General features: G+C 49.8%; 1 protein-coding gene across 1 annotated transcript; it reads right to left on the bottom strand.

The window, feature by feature from the left end:
• Window positions 1-708: 708 nt before the first annotated feature.
• On the bottom strand, window positions 709-9,065 carry PDXP (pyridoxal phosphatase). The gene is made up of 2 exons (XM_074226886.1): window positions 8,512-9,065; window positions 709-2,116 (listed from the first exon to the last, which is right to left on the bottom strand). The coding sequence occupies exons 1-2, from the start codon at window positions 9,062-9,064 to the stop codon at window positions 1,800-1,802; spliced, it is 870 nt and encodes a 289-aa protein (XP_074082987.1). The 5' UTR covers window position 9,065; the 3' UTR covers window positions 709-1,799.
• Window positions 9,066-11,359: the final 2,294 nt, after the last annotated feature.

Genomic DNA, 11,359 nt, shown 5'->3' with positions numbered 1-11,359 from the left:
TCTTAAGGAAGAGACCATGATGTCAAATCCTGCCCTGGCCTCTTCAACCTTCTACATGCCCTCACGCAACTCATTCCTCATCTTTAAAATGAGAGGATTGTAGCAATGATTTCTGTGGTTTCTTCTAGCTGTAAACCAAACCCTGCACCCTCCCGGAAACCCTTCCCAGACCACAGAGGTCTTTCCTGCATCATGCTGCCCCTGTGGTAGTAGAGACCATGCTTTTAGTCAATATTCAGGGTGCCCTTAGCTCAAGGTCTTTAACACTGAGGACCCTTTTCCACGAGGACTCATTCTTCTAGTCATCTTTCATCAGGAAACCACCTCTCCAGCTCCCTTCCAAACCTTGCTCATAATTCCTTCTCAGTTACTTCCACATTTATTAAGTACCCACTGTATACAAAGCATTGGGAATGAATCTGCATTTTTCTCAACCACTAGTCCTGCAAACACTAATAATCCATACTATGTCTCTAGGGTTTGGGATCCTGGGGAGGGAGTAAGGATTATCTTTCCTTATACCCAATCGGGATTCAGGAGCCCACATGAGAGACTCCTTAAGTGCTTACAGATGGATTTTCCAACATTTGGAGGGAGTAGAGTGACAGCTGTAGACCAGACACTGGCCAGCTGAGTCTAGGCAGGACAGAGCTGAGGAAAACTTTAGATCCTTAAGGGTACCTCATCCCATGGCTAGATACAAAGGAATTCCAGGACTTAATTTATTTGGTTCCAAATTCCTGGGAGGGAAGGATGGGGGGAGTCGAGTTCACTTAAAGAAATCACAAAGACTCCTCCTGGTGCATCCTAATACCTTAATAAATTGGTAAATAAATACTGGGGCAAAGGGGCAAGGGCAAGGGCAAGGGCAAGGGCATCAACAGTCCCAGGAAACGATTGAAAGTCCCACCATGTCCACCACAGAACTTGAGGAACAGGGTCTTCTTTCCACTTAAAATCCAGGCAGGAGCCATATGACCCCTCAAACTGGCACTCAGGGTACCCTCTCATTGGTCCACTAAAACCTGGACTGTCAATGGATTCCAGCCTTCTGCCTGGTCCCTTAAGAAACAGGACTCAATGCACCATGCTGGTTGATGCTCCAGAATTTTGAACCAGGCTGACTGGCTCTGTTGCCTCTAGAGCCCCAAGCTAGAGGGTGTGTGGGTGTGTATGACAGAGGGAAGCCCCTAAACCAGGCAGAACAGGGGGTTTGGAATTAATGGCACAGTGTTCCAAGAAAAGGTCCCTTAGGATCATAGATTCAGAACTGGAAGGAGCCTCAGAGGTCTTTTAGTCCAATAACCCCATTTTTACAGAGAAGGAAACTGAGGTACCCTTTACCCCCAGTCATTACTCCTGGGTCTAGAAGGTGGGTAGAAAGAAGTTAAGGCAGCATCGACCAAGTCAGAGCTGAAAGAAGGGGCAAGTGGGGGCTGATTCCAGGGGTGATGGGAGAGGGGATGCTGCCATTAGGAAAATGACACCCACTAGAGTAAAGCAGGAGGTAATGGGGGGAAAGGACTCTTAGCCCAACCTAAAAGGGGAAGGGATAGCTACATCCCTTGGGAAGTTGGGATGCAGGTCCTACCTTACTGATGCCAGGAGAGGGAGAGAATGTGAGTATGTGTGTATGTGTTGTGTGTTATGGTGCAATTGGGAGAGGGAAACATTCAAACTGGAACAAGATTTAGAGATTGGGATCTTCTCATGACCATGGAGTCAAAGAGACTGGGAGAAGAAATAGGAATAAGATGACAGCCCATCCTCTTGGCTGCCCTGCTTCTGGTCAGATTGCTTCAGACATCTAGCCCTGCTATCAAGTCTGCAATACTGTCCACATAGTAGTGGGGCACCAGGTCAAGCTGGCCTGCAGCCAAGTAGGCCTGGGCCTGATCCAGCTTGGAGACTCCAGTAAGGGTGAGCACGGTGGTCAGGCCACAGCGGTGACCAAAGAGGATGTCCGTTTCCAGGCGGTCACCCACCATCAGGGTGTGAGCTGGATCCACGCCAAAGTGCTCTGTGATACACTCGAACATGTAGGTGCTGGGCTTGCCCACCACTAGTGCCTGACGCCCTGACGCCGTCTCCACTGCTGCTGTCAGACTTCCTGTCCCTGTGGGAGAAGGAAAAAGAGGGAAGCTCAATCAGGAATGGGAAAAATAGAAGCCTGAACTTCCTCTGTCCCTACTGCCATACACATTCTTTGCTTGAACATGGAGATGGATCATGATCTCCTGACCCAAAAGCTGCCCTTGAAGCTCTGGCCCTATCTGTGACACTGACTGGCTGGGAACTCCTAGGTCCAGGGCCCATTCCTCATGGACAGTGTGGTGCAATGGATAGAGATCTGAGTTCAATTCCCTCCCTCTAATCATGGCATTGTGAACCTGGCTAAGTCATTAACTTCTAAAGAATCTCCAGACAACTCTATTAGTAAGAGGAAATGGGGAATTTTTATAAAACACAGCGCCTCAGTTTCCTTTAGACCATTAGCTCCAAGAGTGTTACAGAAAGTATGCAAGCAAGGGGAATGTGCTAAGTCAGGGGACCTGGGTTCAAATCCTATATCCCACACTTATCAACCAGATATCCCTTGAGCAAGTTTCTAAATGTCTATGCTTTTCTGATAGAGAGTTGTTGACCTGCCCTGGTAGAGGGAGGTATTTTCTCATTCTGGAATTGCCCAACTCAAAATCACACATCCCGTTCCTTTGTATCCCTCTCCCAGTGCTGGACTTTGCTTGGGTAGAGTGGAGTTCATGACCTAAGGCCTTCATTTGGCTCAAGAAACCAGGTTCAGAAAGATACCAAGACCTGCCATCAAGCACAGAGCCAGTTCCCAGCAGATTGTGTTGGCACCTGGCTTTAATCTTTGGAACTCCTGGCACCCTGAGGCTCTTTCCTTCTGGGAAGGGGGTGGAGGTGTATCTCATTCCTCTTTGATTCTGGGCCTGGTCTAATATGAGTCATCCACAAATATTAGACTAGTCACCACCTCTCTTCTCCTGTAGGGAGATCTGATGAGATAAGGGGGGACGAAGCTGCTGACAGGGCCAGAGCAGATTCCCCCTCAGGGTCAAGTCCATATCCACTTCCCTTTGCATTGCCCAAATCCCAGGAAGGAGCCGCAGGAGGTAGAAAAAGAAACTCTTTCAGGGTCTAGAGGAGAAATCCTTTTAGAATTTTCCCTAAGGAGGTGAAAAAATGCTCCTCTCTCCCTAGCAATGATTCTGGGAAACTGTAGATACAATCAGGTCAGGCTTTGCTGTAGCTACTTCTCTTTATTCTCCTTTGTTATTAGAGATAGCTTTGGGAGGAGGAAGATTTCTATATAAAACATTACAAGATTTAAGAAAAGGAAAATAGCAGCTATCCAAGTAGGACCAACCCTTTCAGCACCTGTGATGGATGGACCAATTTCAACTAAAAGTGTTGTATGTATGTATGTATGTATGTATGTACATGCACATGCCCTCAGGTCTCAGTTTCTCCCTCTGTAAAATGAGGGAACTGGATTTGATGAGCTCTACTCTCAGCATCCCTCTCTGTCCAATGGCCAACTGGTTACTTCAATCATTCCTTTTTTGGGGGGGGGGGTAAGGCAATGGGGTTAGTGACTTGCCCAAGGCTACACAGCTGGGTAATTATTTCCTTCTCTGGTCAGAGGTCAAGATTGTAGGGATCCCCCACATGGCTTCTCTTCCCTGCTTTCCACGAGGTCACATCAGATGGAAGAAGGCTAACAACTTCCTTAATTCAAATCTTAAGCAAGAGACCAGAGCAAAAAGTAGGAAATTAGGATTTCAATGAGTCTGTTTTCCCAACTGTCAAATGGAAAAGAGTAACTTCTGAGACTGAGAAGCTCAAAGATTAACTAGACATGAAAGGGAAACTACACAGAAGTTGTTTGGAGGGAACTACCTGCCTCCTGAGAGTATGCTTGAATGGAGGCCTGAATACACTGCCTACTCACCCTCTTTCCCTTTCCCTGCAGGGATACAGGTCCAGCCACTTAGAACAAAGTGGCTTTTCTCATTCTGCAGAGCAGCAAACTCTACTTTCTAAATACTTGGCCCTGCAACCCTGGGAGACCAGTTATAGACATCACATCCAGAATAAAACAGAACAAAACAAAAAAATCTGAATGGAGACTATGCTGACTTTTGTTAAACTACTTCCAGGTCAACTTTTACTAGACTGTTCACCACAGAGAGGATGGGGGTAGAAGGGGAGGGTGGGTAAAAAATGTGTAACTTATAAATAAGCAAGCGGATGAATGTTGAGTAAAGTTCATAACATGTAATTAGAAAATAAAAGAAAATATCAATCTAAGACCAACCAAATAAATCCCTGGTTCTGTCTGTCTGACAATTCTATTCCACCATCTAGTTGACTCTGTAAGACCCAGAAGCCAGCACATGATCCAGGGTTGGAATAGCCTCATGGCCAATTGACTGTTTCAATCATTCATCTTTGAAAAATATTTAAATTAAAAAATATATAAAAATTTATTTCATTAAATGTTTTCCAATTACATATAAAACTATTTTATATGTTTTAAAATTTTTGGTTTCCAAATTCTTTCCCTCATACTTTATCCTGGGCCATTACCTACATGAGAGCCTTCCAGATCCCCCAGCTACCCCAGAAATGACTTAAGTTTTGAGTTTTAGGCTCTTTCACATCTGGCAAAAAACCAAAACAAAACATGTAAGCTTCTTAAGAGTAGAAACCACCTTGCTCCTGTCTAGGGCCTGGCACAGGATGCAGATCACTTCCTATTTCCTGAATCAATTATCAGTCAGCCACACTGGTCCAGGACCCCAGATCTGATTATTTCTTCCCATCTAGGTATTAACCTTGAGCAATTCCTGTTGTTTGTCAGACCTGTTCCGATCCCTTTCCTCAAGACTCCCCAGCTCCAGGGTAGCCCTCCTCTCATTCCAGAACTCTGTTTCACGTAGTTGCAGGTACATAGCTGCTCCTGAGATATGGATAAGGGCAGGGGAGAGTCCTGAAATCTTCCTTTACTAAAGGACATTTGAACGACCTGGGTAAATTAAATCTGTACAAGCTTTTGTTTGTAGGGATTGTTAGTCTCTGTCATGAAACTGAATGCTTCTAAACTTGTTCCCTGTTGAGTCTTCCCTATCCTCTCCCAACTATATGCTATTTCCCATTCATAGGGTTACAAAAGAAATCCACTCCAATTAGCAATACCCCCTCCCATATGTCTGACAAAAGATCACCCAAGCACTGACTGAAGACTTCCAGGGATGGGAACCCCTGCAGAGGCAGGCCACCCCCTTCTGGGATGGCTTGAATTGTTAGGAATTCTTTCTTTCTGCCCAAATTTGCTTGTTTGGTTCTGCACAAATCAATTTTTTTGGTGACTTGCCCAAGGTCACACAGCTAGCTAATTATTAAATAAGGATGGATTTGAACTCAGGTTCTCCTGACTCCAGGGTCACTGCTTTATCCACTGCACCATCTAGCTGTCCCTGTAAATCAAATTTTTTCCTTTAAGTTTTCTTTGCAAGGCAATGGGATTAAGTGACTTACCCAAAGTCACACAGCTAGGTCATTATTAAGTGTCTGAGGCTGAATTTGAACTCTGGTCCTCCTGACTCCAGGGCCGGTGCTCTACCCACTGTACCACCTAGCCGCCCCATAAATCAAATTCTTAAAGACAGACAAGCTTCTTCTCTAGCCCAACTCATCCAGTTCAAGTCTTTTGTCATTCTGGCTCTCCTTCCAGAACTGGAAGCTCAGAAATTCCCTCAGTCAGCATCGGGCTGGACAGGGGGTTGGAGTCTCTCTGTCTAATGAGAAGAACCAGGGAAGAGGGCTAAGACACATTGTCCTTGGAAATCTCCAAGCAGAGGCTAGACAACTACGTCTCCAATTGGTTGGAATGGGGCTTGCTTTTCCAACATGGATTGGATCGAGTTCCCTTTCAAATTCTGACCTCTTTGAGCAGTCTGATGGAAACTCTTCATTCTGCAACCCATCAGATTCAACTCAATATTTCCTCTGATTGCCACTTCTCAAATTCTAGTCAGGATTATTCTAGAATCTAATAGATTCCTTAAAAGCTAATTCTTTCTCCTAAGTTAGAATCAGAGAAGATGCTTGTGATAGCCCCGGGAAACCTGGACTCTATCTCTGTTCTGCCACTTAAACATGTGACCTCTCAGCCTGTTTTCCCAACTATTCGAAAAAAAGCAACAAATCATTCCAGATCACGCCACTAAGCAATGTTCATACAAAAAAAATCCTATCAAAGATGCACACAGTCCTACGTGATGGTAACTTAGTAACTGATACAAACCAGTTATTATGGGTGACTGGTCTACATTGCTCCTGCCAAAGCAGAGCGTATGGAGCGGTGTCCTGGTATTAGAGTCAGCAGCTCTGACGGTGTAACCCCAAGGTAAGTGACTTGCATCCTCTATGCCTAAAAAGGACTGTTAACTGCAATTCTCTAGAGTGTGTGTGTGTGTGTGTGTGTGTGTGTGGGGTGGATGGCCTACCACAAAAATGCCTGGTGTCACCACAGCAACCAGAGGTGGGACTCAAAATTCAATAAATGTGGAAACTTTTCAGGGGGTGAATTAATTAAGTGTTTGGCCAAATATAGCAGGTAAATGTTATAAATATTCAAATGGCTCTTGGAAGAAAAAGGTTCCCTACCCCTGCTCTAGAAGCACAGAACTGTCCAGAGAAAATGCTTTGTAAATTTTGGGAATCTATCAAAATTTAAACTCTTCATTCTGGAACCTACCAGAGTCCCACTCCCTCTCAAGAGTCTCTCTCATTGGAGATCAAAGCAATACATAGTCATATGAAAAATTGCTCTAAATCATTACTTATTAGAGAAATGCCACCTCTTATTAGAGAAGTACCACCTCACACCTTTCAGACTGGCCAATATGACCAGAAAGGGCAATGATCATTGTTGGAGGGGATGTGGGAACTCTGGAGCACTAATACATTGTTGGTGGATCTGTGAACTCATCCAACATTTCTGGAGAGAAATTTGGAACTACACCCAAAGGGCAACAAAAATGATTCAGCAATACCACTACTGGGTCTATACCCTGAAGAGATGATGAAAAAGAGTAAAAACATCACTTGTACAAAAATATTCCTAGCAGCCCTGTTTGTGGTGGCAAAGAATTAGAAATCAAGTAAATATCCTTCCATTGGGGAATGGCTTAGCAAACTGTGGTATATATATGCACGTCATGGAACACTATTGTTCTATTAGAAACCAGGAGGGGCAGGAATTCAGGGAAGCCTGGAGGGATCTGCAATGCTGAGTGAGATGAGCAGAACCAGAAAAACACTGTCCACATGGGGGTGATGTTCAACTTTGATGAAATTGACCATTCCTTCAGTGCAACAACCAGGGGCAATTTGGGGCTGTCTGCGATGGAGAATACCATCTTCATCCAGAGAAGGAAAGGACTAGTACCTTTCATTTAGATAAAAACAGGTAACCTGAGTTCTTACTGGCTGACCTTGCTATCTCTTATACTTTATATTTCTTCCTCAAGGATATGATTTCTGTCTCATCACACTCAATTTGGATCAATGTATACCATGGAAACAATGTAAAGACTGGCAAATTGCCTTCTGTGGGGGAGGGAAGTAAGGTTGGGGGGGGGGAAATTGCAAAACTCAAAATAACTAAAATCTTTAAATGGAAAAAAAAAGGAATCTCTTTCATTACCAGTCCTCAAATTCTAGTCAGGATGATTCTAGAATCTAACAGATTCCTTATAAGTTCATTTTTCTCTCCTAAGTTAAAATCAGAGATGCTAGCAAGAGCCCCAACAAACTTTAACTCTATCTCTGTTTTCCTATTAACTAGGCGACCTCTCAGCCCGGTGGTACAAAATGAAAGCTTTAGCACCCAAATTTACATTTGCCAGGGCTGGTAGTCACTGCCACCCCCAGCAAGCTCCAGACCCTGTCCTGGGCCCTGTGAAAGGCACACCGTGGCCCCGTGCAAAGCCTCACCAGCCTTCGGTGGCAGGGGGCCTGCTGTGGGCCCTGCTGGAGTCTTCCTCACCGGGTGAGGGCTCTGCATTGGCCTCATGTAAGAGAAGCGGCTTTTGCCTCAGTCTTCTCTGACCCAGTTGGTCTGTATTCCACGAGGCCCCAGGCAGACACTGAACCTTGGCACCGAGAAGGTGCCAGCCGCACCCTCCGCCCTTCTACCCTATGGCAGCCTCCTGACACTTTCATGGGCTCCAGATGGGGCCAGAACAGCCCCGGGGGCTCGGCTGCCCCCTCTCCCCTCCTAGATTCCTCCCACCCGGCTAGGATTCTTTCTCTGTCCAAGCCCCCGGGGCCTCCAGGTCCCGCCAGAGAGCTGGCAGCGGGGGCAGGCCCGTGCCCACCCAGGGCTCTGGGTCCTTCCCCGCCCCGAGGCCCCTCCCCGGCGGGCACGGGCGGGCCCGGCGCTGCCCCCGCGGGCTCCGGGGCCCGATCGGCCCTCACCCGGGGTGGTGCGGCCGTCGCCCAGCGGGTGCCAGGGGTCCAGGTCGGTGGCCACCAGCAGGCAGTCGGGGTCGCGCAGGTGGGCGCAGGCCTCGCTGAGCCTGGCGAAGGAGAAGAGCTCGTCGTAGCCCACGAGCACGGCGCGCACGGGCCCGGGCTGGTCCCCGGCCAGGCTCAGCCCCGCCGCCCGCAGCTCGCCGCGCAGCCCCTCGCCGCCCAGCACGAACACGGCGCCCGGCGGGCAGGGCCGCGGCAGGCGCTGGCGCAGCAGGCGGGCGGCGCAGCGCGCGGAGCTGAAGAGCTGCTCGGCCGCCACGCCGCGCAGGCCCAGGCGCGCGAAGCGGGCCGCCAGCTCGCGCACGGAGCGCCGGCTGTTGTTGCTGACGAAGAGCGCCGCCACGCCGCCGCGGCCCAGCCGCTCCAGCAGCTCCGGCGCGCCCGGCACCACGCTGTCGCCGTTCCACAGCACCCCGTCGCAGTCGAACAGCACGCCCCGCGTGCGGCCCAGCAGCTCGCGCAGGGCGCCGCCCCGCAGCCGCTCGCAGCCCGCCATCCGGCCGCCGGCCCGGGCCGCTCTCCCGCCGCCCGGCCCGCGCCGCCCCGCCCGCCGCCCCGCGGCCAATGGGCGCCGGCCGGCGCCGGGGGCGGGGCCCGGGCCGCGGGCGGCGGCCAATGGGGGAGGGCTCCGCCTCCGCCGCCCAGTCCGCGGGCCCCGGCCGGCCCGGGAGGGGAGAGGGCGGAGCCGAGCCGCCACCCAATGGGCGAGCAGCACCCCTCCGCGTTCCGCCCCAGACGCCGAGGAGGCCAATGGGCGTCAGGAGGGGGTGGGGACGCGGCCGAGGGCGAACAAAGATGCGAGCTAGGAGAGGAAGAGAGGAGTCGGGTGGAGCTTGGCGCAGACCACGTGAACGAGGGCCAATCGCCGGCCCCCGGATCCCGCGGGGGGGCGGGACCCGAGCCCGAACGGACGGGAGCACGGCCCCGTGGGCGGGGCCAGCCTCTCAGCCTCGGAGGCGTCGGAGAACTCGGGCCCCCGAGAGAGGGTGCGTGCGACGGACGGCGGATGACGACGCCGGGGCGAAGCGATTTGGGGGCGGGGCCGAAATCCGACCAATCCGCGACTACTTGTAGAAAGACCAATCAGAACTAAGGAGGGGCGGGAGGCCGGAGGCGGCCGCTGAGGGCCGGGGAGGCTGGGGGTGGCGGCTGCGAGCCCCGAGCGAGGCCGGGGACACGGGCAGGGCCGAGCCGAGCCCCGCCCGAGGGCGGGCCCGAGCCGCGATGGACGTTCCGGCCCCACCTATCAACGGTCGGGCTGCGGGGAGGCCCTGTCCCACAGTCCTATGGCAGAGAAGGGCCGGAGGCGAGCGGCGGCCAATCAGGAGCCAGGACAAGGGCGTTACTAGGCCAGGGCGCGATTTTCCCGGGAAAATGCCTCGGGTGGGCGGGGCCGCCGGGCGGGGCTCGGGCTCTCGGACCGGACCCTTGGGGTTTGGCTCCCCGGGTTCCCGCGGCCTCCGCTCCGGGCGGGCGGCTGGGCAGCGCCTGGCCGGAGATGGCGCCGCAGTGTCCCGCCCCTCGGGGCCTCCGCGGCCGGACGCGGCGCCCGGAGCTCGGGATGAGGCTGTCCGCACAGCTGGGGGGCGTCCGTGTCTCTAGAGCTGGGGCCACATGGAGGAGACGCCTGCTTGAGAGTCTGGGCCTCGTACACAGGCAATATCTGGTCGGTGTATCTGTGGCCGTGGCCACGTCGCAGATGCGCCTGGATTTCTGTATGACACACACACACACATGTAATCTGCGGGACACCCGCATTGTAGACATGCCTACTTCTGATTCTGCACATTGTATACATGGAATATCTTGTCTGTATATCTGTGGCCATGGCCACATCACAGATACGCCAAGATTTCTGTATGAGACATTGTATAGCTGTGTGTGTATCCATTGTAGACACACATACTTATGATTCTATACATTGTATACATGGAATATCTTGTCTGCATATTTGCTCAAGGTCACACAGCTAATATCTGAGACCCTATGGGTTCTCTTCTTACACTAAGCCTGGCGCTATGTCTATACCACCATATTGCCATCCAGTCACTATTATCCTTTAGCATATATACATGTGTATGTGTAGATATACATGTGTACATTGTAGATACACCTAGATTTCTATATGTCTAATGTACATATGTATGCAATACTGTATATGTACATGGTATGCATACACTGTCTTTATACCTGGAGGGGGGTATGCATGTTGTAGATACACCGAGATTTCTGTATGTCTAATGTACATATGTAATACTGTATATGTACATGGTATACATACACTGTCTTTATACCTGGGGGGTATGCATATTGTAGATATACCTAGATTTCTGTATACATACATTCTATAGAGGCATATGATACACACTGTATATTTGTGGGTATATCCACATTGCACATACACCTCTATTTGCATATATGTACAAGGTATTTATAAGTGATACACACATGTATATACAGATTTGTGGGTGTGAACTGTTAACTATAATTTTCTTGGGTTAAAAATGAAATAACAAAAAGTTACTTTTATCCATGAAGTTTTTATTCCCTAGGATCTTACTGAGGGCGGATGATGTCATCAAAGCTACCAACCCCAATACAAAATTTTGAAGGCCTTTTATACAGAAAGGACAAAGAATCATAAAACTAATAAGGCAACAAATGAGATTTCATATAGATGGCAAAGTTCTACATTAAGATCCTCTCATGCATCAAATGCAGATGAGCAGATGACCTATAATCCTTGCAAGGTGCAAGAAACAAAGATCACTGATTTGTTCCAGAAGAGAGC

Source organism: Macrotis lagotis, chromosome 2 (assembly GCF_037893015.1).
Source record: "Macrotis lagotis isolate mMagLag1 chromosome 2, bilby.v1.9.chrom.fasta, whole genome shotgun sequence".
Classification (NCBI taxonomy): domain Eukaryota; kingdom Metazoa; phylum Chordata; class Mammalia; order Peramelemorphia; family Peramelidae; genus Macrotis; species Macrotis lagotis.
The sequence above is the reverse complement of the archived record's forward strand: the minus strand, read 5'-3'. Positions and strand labels throughout refer to the sequence as shown.